Source organism: Eucyclogobius newberryi, unplaced genomic scaffold (assembly GCF_026437365.1).
Source record: "Eucyclogobius newberryi isolate DKJ021-1_F unplaced genomic scaffold, fEucNew1.0.hap1 SCAF_15, whole genome shotgun sequence".
Classification (NCBI taxonomy): domain Eukaryota; kingdom Metazoa; phylum Chordata; class Actinopteri; order Gobiiformes; family Gobiidae; genus Eucyclogobius; species Eucyclogobius newberryi.
The window spans coordinates 7,054,721-7,075,729 of NW_027315779.1; the positions used below are offsets into that span (position 1 = coordinate 7,054,721).

General features: G+C 40.3%; 1 protein-coding gene across 26 annotated transcripts in view; it reads right to left on the bottom strand.

The window, feature by feature from the left end:
• Window positions 1-21,009, bottom strand: part of nbeaa (neurobeachin a) — a 161,426-nt gene that overhangs the window by 25,833 nt on the left and 114,584 nt on the right. For 7 of the 26 annotated variants that reach the window (XM_072445887.1, XM_072445893.1, XM_072445892.1 and 4 more), the window contains exons 18-36: window positions 20,553-20,661; window positions 19,654-19,735; window positions 19,278-19,401; window positions 18,223-18,415; window positions 15,994-16,674; window positions 14,264-14,689; window positions 13,408-13,625; window positions 12,865-13,018; window positions 12,496-12,519; window positions 12,075-12,158; window positions 11,338-11,518; window positions 10,851-10,975; window positions 10,324-10,392; window positions 9,170-9,338; window positions 7,261-7,640; window positions 6,344-6,480; window positions 3,073-3,227; window positions 1,552-1,678; window positions 706-798 (exon numbers count right to left, since the gene is read on the bottom strand). In XM_072445887.1, coding sequence (XP_072301988.1) covers window positions 706-798; window positions 1,552-1,678; window positions 3,073-3,227; window positions 6,344-6,480; window positions 7,261-7,640; window positions 9,170-9,338; window positions 10,324-10,392; window positions 10,851-10,975; window positions 11,338-11,518; window positions 12,075-12,158; window positions 12,496-12,519; window positions 12,865-13,018; window positions 13,408-13,625; window positions 14,264-14,689; window positions 15,994-16,674; window positions 18,223-18,415; window positions 19,278-19,401; window positions 19,654-19,735; window positions 20,553-20,661 — 3,531 coding nt within the window. The remainder of the gene's footprint in view (window positions 1-705; window positions 799-1,551; window positions 1,679-3,072; window positions 3,228-6,343; window positions 6,481-7,260; window positions 7,641-9,169; window positions 9,339-10,323; window positions 10,393-10,850; window positions 10,976-11,337; window positions 11,519-12,074; window positions 12,159-12,495; window positions 12,520-12,864; window positions 13,019-13,407; window positions 13,626-14,263; window positions 14,690-15,993; window positions 16,675-18,222; window positions 18,416-19,277; window positions 19,402-19,653; window positions 19,736-20,552; window positions 20,662-21,009) is intronic. The other 19 variants (XM_072445903.1, XM_072445901.1, XM_072445897.1 and 16 more) reach the window with 9 other exon arrangements.

Here is a 21,009-nt window from a genome sequence, read left to right on the forward strand (position 1 = left end):
CAACTTGCACAAGCACAGCTGCAGTATATGGCCTCAGAAATGTCTTTGCTTAAGCCGAGCTATAAAACGAAACATTATTCTGTTGCTATAGCTTTGTATTACTGTTATGAGGCATAATAAAATGTCTCTACAAGAATAACAAGTCAATATTTAAGCCATGTCTGTCAGACTATGTAATAATTATAGTCCCATATCTTAAATGCAGTCCGCCTCAAAGCCGTTTACATTTGTATTATTTTGTTTTTTATTCATTATTTAGTTCGACAAGGCTGGCTAGTAGTACAACAGAAGATGATACCACGTGCAATTTATATATAGAGTTTTAACTTAACTTCATAAACTACCTCTCGCTAACACGTGTGTTAGGGGGAGCGGACTTGAAGTATAACTAGTTGCTTTAAACTACTTCTGAGTTATGGCTGTTTGACACTAGAAGAGGTTAAAACAATACCTCAAGTCTTTTTAAGAGGTCATTTGCAAATACAAGTTCAGACAGGACTTAAGTTAGAGTGAAACGTCCATCCCGGAAATGACTCGGCACGAACTGTACGAGTCATTTCTTGCATGGCGTCCGGTAAACACGTAGTGGTGGTTGGGTGCAGCAGGCTGTGTGTGTGTGTGTGTGTGTGTGTGTGGGTGTGGGTGGAGGGTAAAGGGTGGGGAGGGGAGGGGGGGGGGGGGGGTTCAGGGCGGGGTTCTCCTTGCCTAAAACACTGTCCTGCATCTCGAGGGGCAGCCTGCAGAAGTGTCACAGTGCTAAAAGACTCAGGGGACGTCTGCAGCACTTCACAATAGGCACTGCAATACAAACCACAATACAGCCATATATAGACACACACACCATTACTGCGCACAGGGCACAACCAAACAGCTAGAACATTACTGCATAGAAACATATTAGTACTACTGCTATGGCAACTAGGATGACTTTAATGAGATTCCTAAAATAACAAATGAGACTTGCAGACACAGTACTTTTTATTTCTTGGATAGCAATGTTTCATGAGGCACAGGATTTTTGGTAAAATAACTGCACCTTAATTACCCTCAACAAAGCATGGACTTAATTAATACTGGACAAATAGTTTATTGAGCACGATTCAGACTGAGTGACTACATAACGAAAGGGTTAGGATTCATTAAGTTGTTACTAAGCCTGAATTATTCATAATAAACTATAAGTGCAGTTATTATAATCATTTATTTTTCTAGATAGTGTAAATGAATGATTTGGAAATGTGAATTTGTTGATCCTTTTTGTAAAATAAACTAGAGCACAATACTGATCGAGCACATTGAAACAAGCTTTGTTGGGTAGATTTAGCGTTTAAAAGAAATAATAAACAAAACCAAAAAAACTACAAAGCAATTTGTTATATTTCTATAATTTGTTTTGAATTGAAACGAGTAATTTCAAGTGAAATGTGAAATGAAGTGGAAGGGGCTGAATTTTAAGAAAAACAAACAAATCAACACAAAATGAGGGGATTGTAAAGGAAAAGGGGAGAATAGTGACGGTTTGAACAGTATTTTTGGGACAGCAGATCTGACCTCATGTTCTCCATAGTGTCCTCTGGCATCGGAGCGACTGTCTGCACCGCCGGCAGGTTTTTACTGGTCGCACCGTTAACAAACGACGAAGAGGAGGAGGAGGAAGAGGAGGCGGAGTCTGTGGCACCTGCACAGAGGAGAGAGAAAACAGGTCAGTTATACACCGGAATAATAATCGCATTTCAAACTTTACCAATTGAATATATTATTTGGTACAAGTAATGAATGTCACAGAAAGGCAAACGGATCTTCGACACCAAATAGGAATTTGTATGCCTTTGCTGTTTCCCTGATTGACAAAATGAGTTCCAACTCAAATCGATGCTCTTAAATGCCACTGCTTTTTCTCTCAGTCTGTTTCTCATAGGGCTAATTAAAACAGAAAAAAAAGCTCAAAAACATCAGCAGATATGTTTTTTTTCAGTAGTTTGGACCTCAGCTGTAGATGGATCTGTATTCCTGGCCAGGCCCTCGCAGACATACTGTACATATGAAACATGCATAATGCAAAAGATTGGGATTCTTTCCTTTGAGTGGATTGCGTGTATTGATTGCAAAGCTATTTTCACAAACCGAGCCCATTACCAGAACTCAGGCAGCAGCATGTCCGTCCAAATACCATCCAAATTCAATTCAGCTGCAACATTAATAAGTATCCATTTCTATTATACTGGACACTGGTCTGAGTAATCTGTTTTTCATGCAGAGGCAGGCAGAGGAGCCAACCACTGAACTTTAAAATACAAGGGTAATAGTATTTGGGTAGTACCAAGGAAATGTGGAGATGTGGAGAAAACAGCAGACTGTAAAGTGGCAGCTGCTCCAACCACTCTAAAACAGACTTAAGTGAATAATAAAGTAAAACACAGATTTGTTATATGTCACCTGCTCGTTTCCATGGAAATAGAGACTTAAAACCATACATTGGGAAATTAAGATAAGATAATCCTTTATTGTCCCACATGGGGAAATTTCATTGATGCAACGCAGGAAGATACAGAGGTAGATACAGAAGAACAGATCACTTATAGGAAGTCTGAAAAACACTCTCAGTAGAAGATCTCCTATAAACAAAAACTCCCAATTATCCATGGAGATAGATAAGTAGAATGCTATAATGTGTATTATCACAGTTTAAGGCAGTGGTTCCCAAAGTGGGTGTCGCGAAAAGCATATTTAATATGCTTAAGAACATTTCCATGGAAACAAGCAGGTGAAGACTCGGCCAGGATAAGTACAAATCAGGTTTGTCCCGTTCACAGTAAAGATGCATGTTTTTCACACAAATGTCAGTGCAAAGAAAACATCCAAAATTAAAAAAAAAATCATGTTTTGATTTAGTCTCTTTTTTGGGGGTTTTAAGTAAATTAAATAAAAAATAATGGATAAAGGATAAGGATAAAAAGTTTGGGCGTCATCCAAGCACTAAACACGTTGTCATGGGGTTTGTTTGCAGCTTTACTCGGCTGATGAGGTGCTCAATCGTCTTTAGCTGAGGGAACATGGGGTGTTAAATCTCACCAGTCGTGTTAATCATGCTTTTGGGCGTTGCCGTGGCAGCAGCGAAGATGTTAGGCGTGCTGGCGGGCGTCACTGCTCCACTGGTGGTTGGCGTGCCGACCGTGTTCACCGACAGGCTGCCAGGCGGGGGCTTCTTCACCGGGACCACCACACTCCTGCGTTAGATTAAACACAGAATATAATGTTAATACAGTTAGTAACCATTGAAATAACCATATTCATCTTTATGGACTAAAATTAATGTACATTTTGATCAAAATGCATAAAAATTTAATGAAAACTAAATCAGATATTGCAGAGGTTATGTCAGTTATACACAAGATTTGATTTTTTAATTACAAGAAGACTGAATCAGGATCAATAGGAATTAACAAAATAAAACAAATATAATATAGCTCTACATCTTAATCCTTAAAACTAAAGAAAACATAAATTCAAGCGATATGAATCTTGATTCCAAAAGTGAATTAACCAAAATGGACAGAAAATAATACAGGGATCAAAAACGGGACCAGCCATGATTATTTCATATTATTTTTTTATATTTTTATTGACCTTTTTTTTTACCAGGTTAAAAACCCATTGTGAACTACAGACATTACGCTGCACTAAAAGCATTGTAGCTAATATAATGTAATTATCAGCAATCATGAGGACTAATATTAACCAGAGCTAAAAGAGGACAAGCTAGGTCAAAATCATAAGTCCATGTGCTAATTTATGAAGATACGAAGCTAAAACCTGGCCAGGATGTGCAATATCAAACTGAGGAAGTGAGTTCCAGAGTTTGTAGGTCATTATGAACAGCCATTGACATTTCAAACATCTAATCAAGGCTGTGCTGCCAAATTTGATTATAATGATAGTGAGTTAAAGATAAAGTATTTGGTAAAAAAATGAAGACAAAAAGAAAATGGAAACTCTAGTTAAAAGCTAAAAGGTGAGGAGACTAATATTAAAGTTACTTCTGATTAAAATAGTTTTGTTAATATATCAACTGAGTCTGGCTCTTAAAGCAGCTCATACAATTCTAATAATAATAATATAATAATAATAATAATAATAATAAATATAGCCGCAAGCGGCAATGATCGGCCCTCGCCACGCCGCCGCCACGCCGCCGCCACGCCGCAAGAGGAGCCCCAATTGTCCTTTTATTACGCCTACTGCTGAATCTGTGACGCTGTCACATCTTCTCCCCTTTGTTTTACCATCAAAAAGCTATTTTATTTTGAATTCTTGGCAAAATGTGCGGCTTTGCCGCACAGACACCGTGACTCTTTGAATGAAAATGTGGATAACTTTTGATGGTCTTGAAGATGAGTCTCACCAAATTTCAGGTTAATAGGGCTGACGCCCTGGGAGGAGTTTGTGAAAGTCTAAAGTGTAAACATGAAAGGTTTCGGTCATCGTTACGGCAACGCCATAACAATTATGACATGAGTCATTGACTTTTTTGATGGGGATGCTAAAATTGAGTTGTGTGTCAAATTTCATATAATTTCGCAAAACTAAACATTTAACCTCCATATAAAATCTGTAGGGGGCGCTGTGGCGCCAAATGAATTTATTTCACTTCAAGTAGGTTTAGGGCAAAGAGTTTAACAACTGATTCTAATTTGACACAATTCGGACTTTATCTGCGCAAACGGCAGAAATTTTAAATATGGGAGATTTCTGAAATTCTAGCTACAGTTTGCGGCTTCGCCGCTCAGAGACCGTGAGAGGTATCAATGTAATTTGGATAACTTTTGATGTCCCACTCCTCAGTAGCATTTTCACCAAATTTCAGCTTTTTAGGGCCAACGCCCTGGGAGGAGTTCGTAAAAGTACGACGTTTGGAAAAACTCCGAAGTCATGTTTAGCCATTTTTGAAGCAATATGGCCGACATTTGGTTGGGCGGACGGCATTGCCGTAATAATATTTTTTACTTCTCTTGTCACCATCTACCTCTGCGCCAAATTTCATGATTCTACGATCAGATTTTTTTTGGGTCATTTCCCATCTCTCAATGCATTTTTGGTACATTTGGTGGCGCTGACGCGCCAATTTTTTTTATTTTAGAAAAGGGAAATAGCCAGAATGTAGAGAGGCACGATTTTTAGAGGTGTGCAAATTTTTGTGACTTTTCGTCAATGTTCACTGGGTGAAAAATAGGGGGGTTGGTCCCGAGAAGAAGAAAGAAAGAAAGAAAGAAAGAAAGAATAATATTCCGATGCGAAAACAATGTTTCCCATTTTTCAAATATCATAAACTATACATTTTCGGAAAGCGCTCGCGCTTTCCTACCTCATGGTGTGGGTCCCTGGTCACTGACGGGTACTTTCGATAATTTTGAGTGGGCTCCGCCCACTTTGTGTTTTTGGCCCTCTATACAGTAATAATGTTCAATTTTTGCATTACATGCTTATATGCACGGAACATGCAAGAGATGGGGAACGTATTCGTGAGCTACTTAGCGCAAATGAGTGCTTTATATGGGGATGACGACCGCTTCGCGGTCGTCATCCCAATGTAAAGTGCTCGTTTAGTGCGAACTTTTGCACGGGCTTCGCCCGTTTACAACGGTAATGTTCCATTTTCCTACAACTAATTAGTATGCACGGGGCGTGCATGAGTGGAGGAGTGCGTTAGTGAGTGTTTGGAAGTGGGCGAGCGCTTCGCGCTCGATTTCGTGCGCACTACGTGCGCACTTTCGCAGCCGTGCTTCGCACGGCCTTACGAGATTAATAGGCCTCTCGCCAGCTTGTGGCGCTCGGGCCTAATAATCATAATAATAATAATAATAATCATCATCATCATCATAACATTAGAAAATAAACAAGCAATGACCAACAAACAGTAATGACCTTGGCCAAGAAATGAGACCGAGAAATATTTCCCAACAATACTGCAGAATCTTCAATGTGACTACTGTGAATTTTGCTGAAAATATTGACTATTCTGCGTGTTATTACAGAGCTGGAAGACTCTTCAACTGAATGCACAGAGTTATGAGCAATACTGGAGGAATATTACAGTTCAAATAAAAAGAAAATCAATACGACCTCTGGCAGACAGTGTGCTTGTAAATGATGCAGTTCAGATAGCTTTATGCCATGGTTCAATAGCTTTACTGTCTGAACGCTCGTCGATTCCTGCTACCAATATTTCCCCAAAGAACAAACATCATTTTCGCCATTACAATACACTTGTGTACATAGTGTTGAAAGGAACTCTTGATTTTCCTAGATGGGCCATGATTTCTTCTCCCATAGATGCAGCACTGACCTGTCGAAAGAGTGGAACTGCATGGGCAACATGGGGTGGGTTTTCAGGGCGGGGTCCGGGTGATATGGAGTCGGACCGGACTCTTGGCCAAGATCTCCTCCATCCACCGGGGCGGCCACCAGGCTCTTTAAAATCTCCTGGAAATAACACGGAAAACTCATGTTAGGAAACATGAACTACAAGTGTGCTATTGTACATGACATTTACTGCCCCAAATGAATAAGAATATGGCAAATATCAACAGTAACATACAGTCTGTCTTAATCAATTCATGCTACTTGACCTGAGAACAAAGTGTGATATATAGCTGAAGAAAAATAGACATAAATATAGAAACTAACTGATGCCACCAACAAATCCTCAAAAATCTATTCAAAATGTGCAATATGTATTAAATAAACAATAAATAAACAAACAAACAAACATCCTAATAAAAGCCCCCCAACTAGTACAAAAGAAAAAGCCCCACGATAACTATTGACGCCAAAAATTATAGTTGTATCTGTCATTTATGAAACAATAGGTCGGAAATTATGCAAAAAATGTGGCAAAGACTAAACTAATGTGGCAAAAATCGAAAAATAATGTTTGAAATTATGATTGAAAGTGCTATTTTAAAATGTAATTGTCCGTTGTCGTCCAAATACAACGGTTACTCTCGGCCATGTAAACACACCATAAACTCTGATTATACTGTTGACCATGCTTTTAACCCACTGATGCTAAAGCTAATAGCCTCCATCATTTAATACTCTTAGAACTATTATCATTTTATCGACAAAAAAAAAGAAAAAAGAGAGAAAGACTTGGACAACAGAATTATACTTTTTAATGGTGACCTTTATGACTTTGAAGTGCCCTTTACTACATAACTAAAAAGATTTAGAACAGTGGGACCAGTGTGTTGTTGAACGCACCTTGACATTGATGCCTTTGTTTGTTTGGCTGATGCTGGATATCGAGGAGGGCGGGGCTTGGCTGGAGGGGGTGGAGCCTGGATTGTGAGGCGAGTCCAGCAGACTCTCCTGTGATCTCCGGACGTCCGACAGACTGCACAACAGGTCAGTGCTGCTACCCCCCATGACCCCCATGACCCCCACGTCCCTGTCTCTGTCCGTCTCTCGCCCCACCAGGCCCAGACCGAGTCCCAGTCCCATGTCCGAACCGTTCAGGGACCCAGCCACGTGGCCCTCCTCCCCGATGCCCGAGTCCGTGTGGGGCAGTCCGGCGCGGGGGGAGTCGTCCACCGGTGTGGGGGTCTGCTTGTCCCGGTCAGAGAAGGCTGACGATGGGTGCTCTGCAGGAGGAGAGGGCGAGTACAGTTCAGTTTTACATGTAGAAGATGGAGAAGTGACATGCAAGACAATGTTCAAAATTCCAAAATGGAGGCGTCTGGAGGCAAAAGGAAGGAAACCATAAAATATTTTAAAACATTAACTGACTGCAGTTCAAAATACTATTGACTTGAAACAAAAAACAAGGGACACGACAAGGACGGAAAGAATACTGTTTTTGAGCCTCAAAACAAATTTTAGCGTGGCAAAAAGTATAATTTGTGGTAAAGGATATAATATATATGTAGATAAAATTGGGTCAAAATTTCTGTAAGTACATAACACTAACACTTAAAGGTCCCATAACATGCAAAATCGACTTTTCAGAGCTTTTAACCTTCTTACATTGCTATTTGTGCTTCATATATGTACCCAGAGTGTTTTTTGATTGATTCCCGCAGTGTTTAGCTATATTACAGACTATCTCCTTTCCTCGAATCTCCAAACTGACGGGCGGTGGGGCAAGACCGCATCATAAGGGCAAGCACGCGTCATTATCCGGCTCCGCGCTGCTGTCTCCCTACAAGCCCATTCCGGAGTTTTTCTGCTTCAATTTACGACGAAACACGGCTCAAAGAGGCCCAAAACTTCATTAATGATATCGCACTCTTTACTATTATCACAATGGTGAAGGTTTATGTGGCAGTTGATGCAGCAACCGGGAAAATAAATGGAGAGAAGTTCTATCCGATACCCGAAAAACCAGGAAATAAGAGCGCGATGGACATAAGACTTTTATATATATATAATATAATATAATATATATAATATAATAATAATATAATATAATAATATAATACAACGCTGTAGAATAAACACCAGATTTATTTCGGCTCAAAGTAGTGTTGATCTGAAGTTCTATCGTTTCTCACTCAGTCGCGCAGCAGGAGCGGCGCATCGCGGAGCAGACAGCTGTGGGGCTACGTCACGGGTGAGCGGGGCACACACGCGCTCTGAGACTACGTCACGGGTTGGGCGGGGGAGCCAGATCGCTCTTTGCAAGGGTGGGGTCGAATATCAAACCAAGCCGTCTGCATTTCCGGGTTGGTGAGGGGGTCCAAGGTCTGGGTGATATTTCTTAACTATTATGTTAAGGGTGTTGCACAACCCTTAATATTATCAATTATACACTTAGGATAGACTACGAAACGTGAAAAAAAGCATGTTATGGCACCTTTAAGGGAACATAATACTTGTATCGGAGTGGTTTACATTTGCTAAAATGAGAGAGAGAGAGACTTTCCACCAGTATAAATATGTGAATATGCCATACTGGGTTCATTTGCTACAGAATAACACATCATAATGTCTATTTTTAACATGTTTTATCAGTCATTTCCAGTTGCTTTTCAAGTCTTTCTTCTTCACTCATTTCATCATCTCCACAAAGCTGCTGTTTTTAGCCTACACCAACGCCACCACAGTGACTCACCGCTGGCATCCCAGTCTAATGCTGCCAACACTGCGATAAATGCAGCCAGAGGAACATCACCTGTACTTGTGGGGGAGTTGATCTCGTGGCGGATGCTCCTCCCTGATAGGCTGGTCGACCTGCCAATCTCCCGCTGAGGCTCCAAAATGTCCCGGTATTTAGAGACCATTAAAACTGAGATGAAGTAGACGACGGCCAGGGCGAGGAACTGGGCTTGCTTACTGTCGTCCTGGAAACGAGAAAAGACGACAATTTAGTAAAAAACAAGCACATTAGATTAGAAAGGAATAAGCAATAAAACAAAATCATCCTCTCAATTCCTCTCCAGTGTTTCCCAACCAGGGGTATGCGAGCACTTACTTTGTAGTACATTTCACATCCTTAGGAATGTTTCTGTACGATACATTTGGACAGCAGTATTATTAAAACAATGAATTATAATAGTTAAATGTGAAAATAAAAAAACAGTACCTAATATATTGGCTACTTAAAAGTGTCAAGTACCACCAAAGAAAAGGTTTGGCTTTCCGAGTACCACCAGATGTAAATTAGGCCTGAACCTGGTCTTAAGTAGGAAAAACCATTGCCACAGTCATAACCAAGAAATTACTCAAGGAAGAGCAAAAATGTGATTCTAACATTAATCTTCCCAGGGACAATAATAACTTAGCACCTCCAGGTGAGGAGTGAATGAATAATACACTGTAAAGTGCTTTGAGTCTTGAGAAAGGCACATTATAAATCCAATGATTAATTCATGAATTCATAAAATGTACTCTATATGATGTAAATACTGGAGCTGGGGAGGTGTTCACGTACCAACGGAAGAAGATTGCATACCACGGTTTGAGAAACACTGCATTAGTCAATTATAATATAGCCTAAAATAAGCTACTTTACAAACAAACAAAGTATATAAAATATATTTATTTGATTATACAATCCAAGTCTAACCATGCATTTAAGAAATTATGAACATCAATTATCACAAAAAACAACAAATATTTAATTGTGAGCACTAATTTGTCACTATATGTCAACTGTAGTAAAATATGTAGGTAACAATGTCCGTAACGCTGTAATTAATTGATGTGTGTTAGTATTTGTGTCAACCTTTTTTTTATCTACACTTTATCTACAACTGTATGACAAACACATTACATGAAGACAACTCAGACACCACATGTATCATTATAGACAGTAAAACGGCTTACCACATCTCTGAAGACCACAGCACGGAGACGATTGATGTCCACGTCCTGTAGAAGTCTGTCAGGATCCTGCTGAAAAAGAAACTAAAATGTGCTCTGCCGTTCATTTTGTAACTGGTGTTCTGTACTGTGGCTACATTTTTGAGGTTATGAGCAAAGACAATATCAAAGATCTTCTAATGGGGATGCCTAAAGTTCTTTATAATGAACACCACAAAACAACAACTCTAAACCCTAAAGAAATACTATCCTTGGATTCTTGTCTTTGGGAATATTCAGCCTATATTGTTGTTAAGATGTTTAACCAAATAGAGCTGTTGTCTGTTATTTTCAAAAGGTAAATGTTGTGTGTGAGCTGTTAATACTTTTTCACTCTTCCGTAATCGCTTTTTGGATGTTCTTTTACTCTTTCTTTTCCTTGAGTAATAATATTCTGAATTAATTGTACTCTTACTTGAACAGAGGCTACTGTGGCTACTAGACTTTACTCTTGCATGTGTACAATAATAAACGTAGCATGTGTGTGGTACCTTGGTGGTGTTGGAGGCACTGTGGAGGCTGTCCTGGGACTTGCTGCTGGTTAAAGACGACTTACAGCTCCGGTCTCTCTGCCTCTGTCTACACTCGAGGCAGTTCCTCACCGCCACGCAGCAAACTGACAGGTAAGATGGATGATGTAAGTTAGAATATGTGCAGAGATTACCAAATAGAATAAAATTTACACGAGAAGTAAGTTGCACATTAAAATTGTTTTTAAGTAGTAAAAGAGGAGGAAGAGAAGAGGTAAATCAACATGGCTGTGAATATGACCTATGTGCATAGCATTGGTGGATTACCCAAGTCAAAATTTGGCTCATAATTTGTCATATTAATGAAGTTTACTTTCTCACCAAATAAACAACGTAAACAGTCAAAACATTCAATATGTGGGCCAAACCAAACTAAAGATGCTCTTTGGTGCCTGTCATGACATATGTTAGGCTGGCCTAGATGTCCCAGTACTTGTAAATAACACACCCAGTCTGAGACACTGCCTCATCAGGCCTCCAGACGACATGTTTTTCTCCGCCTCGATCTCACTGAAGTTCAGGGAGCTGGCGAACACGAGCACGTCCACCATGGCCATCAGCCGGGACAGGAAAGTGACCGCCGTCTCAGAGGACATGCCCTGCGTCGCCTCAATGTTCTCCAGCTCCGTCTGTGAGTGACAAACATACAGGCTCCAGTGTTATTCAGGGGACACGCAATCAAAAAACCTCTCTTACACATTCACATTTTATAGTCAAAACAGTTTTGCATGACCTTAATCATGACTGTGTACACCAATAAACAGAAGAGGCAGCCTTGAATCATGCTGGGTCAGTGAAATACAAACTTCAATGGTCATTCTGGCAACACGAGGTTCACAACGACACACAGTACAGCCCGATGACAGACAGGTAATGGCAGTGACACGGGACATCTGTCAGCACAGTGACATGGTGCTTTCACATGGTTAAATACTAGACAAACTGTCCTCTCCAACAGTTGAGAGTCTACACTGAAAACCCAGAGGTTGCATGAGGGGGATAAGACTTGCATCAAACCAGTGCGGTCTGCTTGAGTAAGCAGAAAGACGTGAGGGTGCAGCTCAGAGCGCAGAGCCCTGAGCACAGACATTTGGGAGAAACAGACACACACGGTGAGGACATAAGGGCTCGGGGTGGTGCTCTTAGCTCTTCTAGTAATGTGGGAGACCCAAGCTCTTTACGCACCTCACCCCCAGCGCCTCCTGCCCCTGGAAGAGGGGTCACCTCCTCGACCCTTGACCCCCTCAGGGGTACGGTTCCTCCTGCCTTCTTGATACAAATGGGACAGGCTGAGCAGATGACACCCCCAAGGACTTCAGATCAATGTCATGCTTCTCCCACAGTTCATGTTAACTAGCTTGACCAGAAGGTAAAGATATTCCCATTCAAGTGTGCTAAATGATATACTCAATATAAGCTAATCGTTGAGAGCATGCCCACAAAAGCTCAAAAGGTCTAAGGAGAATAATTTAGCAGCAAAGGAGCACAACAAATAGAAACACTATGAGCGCCAAACAAGCAGCAAGGGTTAGTGTCACAATGGAAAATAAACCAAAACAAACCGTTTGTTAAAAAGTAGAAAAAAGAGTAAGATTCTGCAACTTACAGTGTTGGCACTACTCTTAGAACTCTGTACATGCAAAAACAGACAGAACACACAAGAAAGTACACAATACACAGAACACAGAGAGGAAAGGAAATAGAAAATTAAAATAAATAGTTAAAATGATAGAAACTGTTCAAAATAAAAAGCAAAATTAGGTAGCATCCAGCTTATAGTAATGTGTTAGTTTTTGAGTGTTAGGTAATATAATCATTAAGGTTAAAATAGTCTGCCTGAATATTTATTATTTCTTCAAAACCTTAAATAATCCTATTGGAACTTAATAAACACCACTGAGACTGAGAGATGTTGTTTATTAGATGAGCTGCAGTTGTCCCTCCTACCACATGGGGGCAGAATAGAGCCACTTACAGAAGGGGAGGTGGCAGCAGAGAGCAGAGGCAGGATGCCTCCACAGGCGATGATGATGTTGTCCACCATCTGAGAAATGAGGTGGATGGTGTTGTGCACAAAGATGATGTTTTCATTACTGTTCACAAAATCCATCACAGACTTGGTGGAGTGGCTGAAAACAGAGGAAATCTCACGTTAGGCAGACAAAAACATCAAATATTCATATATGGACAAATTGTATCTTGTAGAATCAGAAATATGGAATACACTTCAATCAGGTGCAACTGAGCCAAACAAGCACCGGCTTGTTAGAGTGATGTTATGTGATTATCATATCAAACAAACAAATGTCTGCCCTTAATGTCTGACTCTGTACATTCTGTACAAACAGCTTGTTGTATTGTTCTGCATAACTGCAACAAATGTACAGACAAATGCATTCAGTTGCTTAATGTATGCGGTAGATATAGATAGTCTGTTAATATCTCCACTACAGTTACTTGCCTGATCATTGCATTATTCATTGATAAGAAGTCACTGATGTATTCAAATCCCCCTCACCTCCTCCACACATGCACGTCAGTCTCCAGGGCAAACAGCAGGTCAGTGAGCAGTCTCTGGTGCATAGGGGACCACTTGAATTCTGGGATACGGAACATGGTTGTGCGTGGGCCGGGGCTGAACTGTCGCCGCTGCTCCTCTGTCATCGGCATCCCCCTGAAACCCAGATCCACTCGGAGGTCCCGCTCCAACTGGGCAGCAGTGCGACCATGGATGGCCTGCAAAACGGGGGAACAGATGCAGATTTGATAAAGGCTCCAGTTGCAATGCTCCTTAATAAGTGTTGTGATTAGTTTTGTAAGTTATGTTTTAATAATGGGTTTCTGTTTTAAACTCATCCAAGAGAAATACTGAAATAGAACTCTAAACAAACAAATAAAAGAACATGTATTTCAGAACGTGTTTGTACAGATCTAACCTGCAGGGTTAGCCGTCTGTATGCAGAATAACAAAGGATATTTTGTTGTCTGAGGATGAAATGATGGTACTGCCTTTACGACATACCGGGTCAAGAGCGTGTGCAAAAAGCTTGAACCAAACTTGAGCTGTTTTTGAAGGGAGCAGTCTCACAACCCTCTGTCCCAGGCCACAGACCTCGCCCACAACACCTAAGCCGGTCGTTTCACAGTACAAGCACAGTGAAATCAGGGAGGAGTTGTACACTTACCTTTGCTAATTTATTATGTTATTTTTATTCATGTTTTTATTGAATTGTTCTAAAAGCCTATGGTCAGGTGTTGAGGATTTGCATTTTTTTAGCCCTATTTGCTATGTCCATATCAAATAAATAAATAAATGCGTCCATTCAAAAACTTTTGCTCTTGTACTTTATATTTCTCATATTCCATGTACAAACCTGGGTAGTGGCAGTCGTTTGAATCTTTTTGGGGTCCTTATCTTTCCCGTCATCTGACCGCTCTGTATCCGACGTGGTGCTGGCTGTATCTCCGCCGACAGTTTTGATCCCCGAGCTGTCCCCCTCGGTCCCGGACGCCCCCTCGCCCTCGGGAAAGTCCGGCCGGGCCCCGTGGGCTTGACTCTCCGCCTCTGCGATGGAGCTAATATCAGCCAGGGGGCTCTGGATTTTGAAGGGCCCGTCTTCCGGGAGCTCTCCGGAGGCGTGGCCGTGCGTCAGGTCGGAGCCGCAGCTGGTCATGTGGGCGAGCAGGCTGAGGTCGTCGCTGGCGCTGGACGTGTGGGCGGGGCCGGAGCCTGGTTGGTCCGGACCCGGCAGAACCAGGGGGTCTGTGGAGGCCAGAGCAGGCAGCAACTTCTCATCCACCTAAAAGAGAGGCCGTGGATCAGTGTAGAATATTGGGAATTTAATACAAAATGGCAAAAAAATACATCTTATTTTTCTTCACTTTACTTGAAAAAGTTTACTTTGTTTGTATACTTACTTAAACAATTGTCTGGTCTATCAAACTCATTTATTAAGCTATATTAGAGGTGGGAAATATAGATAAAATCAAGAATGATATTTCAAAGATATGCAAAGTTTGAAAATAGAGTATATTGTTTATAGTAAAAACAATGCTACAAAAATAGCAGATTAAAAAACCCTGTAAACCTTTAAAAAAAGGGTAATTGGGGATATTTATGTACTTTTGTGATTAATTTGACAGACATTTCCGATTTGTCTGATACTTAAACAAAACTAAAATGTTTAAAAGTATGTTTGGATTGACATGTAAAAATTAGCAATGTTAATTTAAGTATTTATTTCATTGAGTTGGTGTAATCCCTCATTCATCCATGAGCGGACCAAGAAAAGGTTTCAAAGGTAGTAGTCTGGTTTTTGAGATTGGGCGGTCCACCTTCATCTAAAAGCTACAAACCACTCAGCAAATTTTAAACAGGGATGTATGGATTTAAAGAAAGGGGAAGAAGGCAAAAAGAAAAAAGAAATTCCATGTTTGATCAGAAAGATATAATCTATTTTCAGTTTCCCACGGTTTCCTTAAACCTGGGGTACTTGACAGCTGTGAGCGTGAGGCTAGAAGAGAACAAAAGGATATAAAGACCCTAAACTCAGGTAAACAGCCAGAGCAGCTTCAGGATAAAACCCAAGACTGTTCCAGCTCTTAGACTCTTATCTGGTCCAAGCGTCTAAGAGCAAATACCTTTAGATTGAAAATGACCATATCCGGATAACTAAACCCTTGAAACTTCTTGTTTAAAAGAAAGAAAGAAAAAAAAGTAAGTATTCCATAACTTGCAAAGAATACGAATTTGATTTGCTTATACATCAAAAATAATAAATAAAAAATGTGCAAGTGACGATTATTTTAGTAGTACGTGATTTTTTTTCCGACTATATATATTATATTTCTATTGTTCATTTATGTTTTTAAAATACATTATCAAATCAAATGAGCAAATAAAGGTTTAAATATGTAACTAAAGGCTTCTAGATAGAGTATATTTACAAATTAAGCGTGCTATTGTAGGACATCAGAAATACTTCTTTGTTTTGGGATATTTTGTATGTGTTCTAGAGTCTGTAGAATCCAGATAACGATGATCAAAACATGACTACGATTATCAACTATTCACAGTACGTCATTACATCACACTTTCTCATACCTTGCTGAATAAAAAGCCATTGTTACTGGGTACGCTGTCCTTCTCGTCCGCCAGAGTGATGAGCGGCCCCATGTTCCCATCATCCTCTAGCGTTACCCCCGAGAGCCCAAGCCTGGCACCGATCCCGACCCCTGACCCCAACGTGTCATCTTTAGGCGCCAGATTCCCGTTCAGGTTTTGCACCACGGCGCAGTACGCACTATCCAGGAGCGAGTCCACCTCCACCAGCGGCCCGTTCTCCATCCCGGTCCCGTTCCCCCCGGTTCCGCCAAGAGCTTCCGGGGATAGATCCAAATCGTCTAGTTTCACCTCCGTCGCCTCCACCTTTTCGGCTTTAATGTCCACTAAAAGGTCGTGCACTTCCACGCGCACCCCTGGCCCGGCGCCTGGCTCCGCGGGCGAAAGAGCGTCGCCGTTGGGCCGCTTCACTGTCCCGTCAGCGAGTAAGTTTCTCGAGTCCGCTCCGGCTGTTTCGCTGTACTCGGCCTCGCTCTCAGGCGTTTGAGTCTGGGAGTTATCATCAATTTCCAGGTTGCCATTGACGACGGGAGCAGGTGCAGCAGAAAGCCCAGATATGGTAGAGACGGAGCCCTTCTTCCCCTTTTTCATGTTCTCTTCCTCCTGACGCTGGTACTCCTCGTACATCTTAGCCAGGTACTCTTTATGGGCCTCGTATGTCACCTGGGAAACGAGGAGGCGAAGTGGGTTAGCATGGACGACACGAGGAAACAAGCACAATGCAAGAGGCAAATACTGTATGCAAAGGTTCAAAGAAAACAGAGCAAACAAATAAAAATGCAACTAATAACATCAGTGGGTTGTTCATATGCAGTTCATTTACTACAGTGTCCATTCCTGTTTTCTAGGACTCTCGACTAAAGACACGCCCTTTGTATTGATTAATCTACTAAAAAGGAATGTGAGAAAAGTCTTAAAATGATTGGGATCTGAAGCAAAAACGTCTAGTAAACTCCACCTTACATTGAGTTAGGGCTGTAATTGTTTAGTCGTTTAGCTGATTAATCGGTCGATGGTGTTTCAGTCGAGTCAAGTTAGCTGAAGATTTTGGAATGAATCATGAGTTTAATATAACTTATACATATCGAACATAAATACATGGTTTACTAGCACGTTTCTGAAGTGGTGAACTCATGTGCAGTTGTTGTCTTTTGAGTGCAGTTTGGGTTATATATATGGAGAAACCCAATAGTTGAATAGCTTTTGCCACACCCCCAGAATTCCTTTAGTCGATTACGGCCCTAGTTGCATCAATGTATGAAAAAAAAAAAAGTATTTGCGAGTGAAAAGGCAGATTCAACGGTTGAGTCAGGCTCAAAACTAACTCCATGCTTTCTCCTTTCTATTGCTGTGCATATAATCCATATAAACCTATTACAAAACTAATAAGAAATAATCTTAGTCAATTAAGACTCCATCGAGCAATTAATCAAAAGACGCCTAAAGGACTACAGCGCTACAAGTCTCACATAATGTTTGGCCAGGTCACGTTAACACATGCAGTTCCCAGGAGTGCTTTTAAAACAGTTTGGCCTTTCAGTAACGTGGCCGAGAATCTTAAAGGTCAACGGAACACATTTACAATTCAAGCATTAAATAACAATGCTATGACCTCTGCTTGAGGCTCCATGAATACTTGGGAATTTTAAAATTTTAAAATGTTTTGCTTTTTTTTTTTTTTATTACGTTTTTAAAAATACAATAAAAAATAAAAAAAAATCCCTTTTTTCAAAATACTTGATGTTGTCATGCTACAAAGATGACATCACAAAATTGTAAAGTGTTATATTTATTTGAGAAAATGTTTCATCTTTAGCATTCTGATTTAGTGGTGTAGTCTGGATTAAATTTAGGAAAAAATATCTTATAAATGCATCATAAATAATCAGTTTACAATACTGACATAATCCCACATACACAATACAATATTCACTGGTTAGATTTTAAATTCACCAACATTTTCAACAAAAGAGCCAATAAAATCCATAGCAAGAAGAATTCCAATATCATTTTGCAAAAACCTACACAATGCTATTTTTATTGCTATTGAATTCAAGTAAACCAGGTGTAGAAATATGTCAGCGCTCATCAACAATCTCCGCTCATTCCAATTCTAATCAGCATGTACAGCGCCGCTCAAGGCGTCAATCACACGGCAGACAAAGCATAAAAGCATAATTACATGCTCGTGTGATTTGGGCTTTCACTTACCTTGGAGTGCGCGATGGAGAGCGTGTCCACCCAGACCCGCCATCCTCCCCATTCATATTTGATGGCGTGATAGAGCAGGATCCTGAAGATGTTGTAGACCATCTCGGTGATCTTCTGCTCCTCCGGGTTTTTGGGGTTAATGTATCCGAGCGAGAACATCCAGTCCTGCCACACGGAGCACTGCAGCAGGCATCTGACACAGAGAAACAAGAGAGAGGCAATTAGCGTTAGCAGGGACATGCTAGTCTCATTATGGCTGGCGAGCTAATTGAAAAAGCAATCACGATGAAAGGGATCCTCAAATATCAAGATTGAATACTAGAGAATGCAAATGTAAGTCTCTCGTTTGTATCAACCAAGCACTGGTGTCATTGGAATGGCAAGTTTCTATCATCTTTATTAGTTAGTTTTAGAAAGTTTCATCCTTATGTAATAGAAAAGCTTCAGTCATGTCAAAGCCACCGTTTTCATCTTTGAACTTAACAATGCCTTTTGTATTTGTGCATGTGTGTTTCAGAATGACAAAAAATTACGACCGACGCCATATCAATTAACGATTCAAAACTAAATATTTCATCTTTTTAATGGGGATTTTTGTTGTTAATGGGTGCACGGCAGCAGAGCAGTTAGAGCTCATGTCTTCCAATAAAGCAATCATGGGTTCAATTCATTGGGTATACTTTATATGAATTTACTTTATTTTGACATATTTTTTGCTAATATTATTGATTATTATAAATCAATAGTTGTATAGTAATTTGTGAACTATTGTGTCCAAATAATATAACCTATGAATCAATAAAGTTGTCTTGCAATAAATGAACTCTAAGTAAAGGAGTGTGATAATCTTGGATATTTCTTCTTATTCTTTTGATATGCATGATAATTATATGTATTATGATTTATTTATTTTTTACACTGCTAAACTGAACTAAATCTGTTGTTTCGGCCCTGTTCTGACGGTGAGATTTTGTAAACTTGCCATCGGACGTTCAAACACCATACACAGCCTAATCTACCGTACTGACTTGTGTTATTAATTATTGTGCACTTACCGTCTGTTTTCGCGGCTGTTACTGAAGAGTTTGATCATGTCAGACAGAAAGAGTCTGCGGACCTCCATCAGCTCTGAGCTCGGAGACGAGTTCTTCAACAGCGTGGCCACTACCTTCAAAATCACTGAAGACGAGACAATACGAATAGGAATAGATTATGGAAACACATTTGAAAAACAACTAAAATTGAATTATGGAAAAAGTGCGTGAGGCAGAAAAGGCTCAGATAGAGATCAAGAGAGAGAGAAACGGCAGCTGTGTCACCTTCAGAAAATAGGCTTTGTTGTTTTATTTACTTGGATTAAAGCTGCGGCGCAGTATTGACAGAGAAAAGTGAACAGCGCAGCAGATTTGAGCCGAGCGTCTTTGTACTCACTCGGATTTTGGATCTTGACGGTGGAGTCGGGCTCAGGGTGCGGCTTGTGGACTACTTGTGTGCAAACCTGCTCCGTCAGAATCTGAGGGGAAAGAAAATGCCATGTGAATGCGGAATAAAGCTTATAGTCTCTGTTACAGTATTCCACCCTTCAAAACAACATTCAATATTCAATTCAACGCTTCATTTTTTCATACTTGTGCATCTGTATATTGGCTTCTTTTAGCCCGGTGTTGACAAGCTAGTCATTTGAAATAAATAATCATGTCAAAAGTGTGTGTTATTATTCGTTTGTCTCCTATTTATACAGATGTAGCAGTTTTGCCCCTCGTCCAACAGGTTTTACACTGACGAAGCCTTTTTGAATGAGCAAAACTAATTCAATTTAAAAAAAAACACCCAGGCAGATTTTCTATAACAATTGTCCCAAATAATTCCAGTAAAAGACCTATAACGCCTATATGCAGCATTTCTCATCAACAGAGGAGACAAGTAGCGCCACAAAACCTAATTTTTGATTTTATGCTTATTGTGTGCGTATTGTCAAAAGTAACTATATTTAATCTGTAATCAGTGTTTTTTGACCAGTAGAGGCAATACATTACATGTATGTGCATTCATAAAATTGTACCACGTAAAATAATCCAGATACGGATCACTTTTGTCACCACAGTCTCAGTATAAACCTGCAGAGAAACTGTAAATGGCGTCCATATAAGAGTTATGTATCTGTGTTTCCCTTTATCCGTGCGCAACTCACTGATTAGACTATTTTCTTCTCAAACAATCAAAACACAGTCTCTAATTAGGCCTATTTAAAACGCTTGAAGGCCACTTTAATTATGTCATCTCAAAAGGGACAGCGTCACCACGGCAACCTGCCTGGGCGCCAGGCGTACCTCGTAGAGCGTGTTGTAGGTGGTGATGGAGACAGTGTTGGTGTGCATCATGAGCCTCTCCCCCAGCAGAGTGAACAGGCTGTGCGTGTGCATGATCTCCACCTTTCTCCTGCAAAAAGACACACAAAATACTGTTAACCAAAGGAACGTGCGCGCTCAAAGGGTAACGTGCAGTTCTCTTTTCAATGCAGCAGAAATGTGTTAAAACATGTCCTTAAATGTTCGATTATCAGACAAATGTGAAATGTCTGTAAAACGAATCACAAAAGTGCAGAAATATCACCTCGTGCCTTCATTGAAAGCTTACGCCATCACTTTTTTTTTCTTTTTTAACATTTTTATTTTCAATCAGCTTTTTTTGTTGCTTGTTTTACTATAAAATAATGATATACTCAAATTTTGCATAGCCTTAAAAAACATTCATGATATTATCTAGCGGTAAATTTCAATATATTTC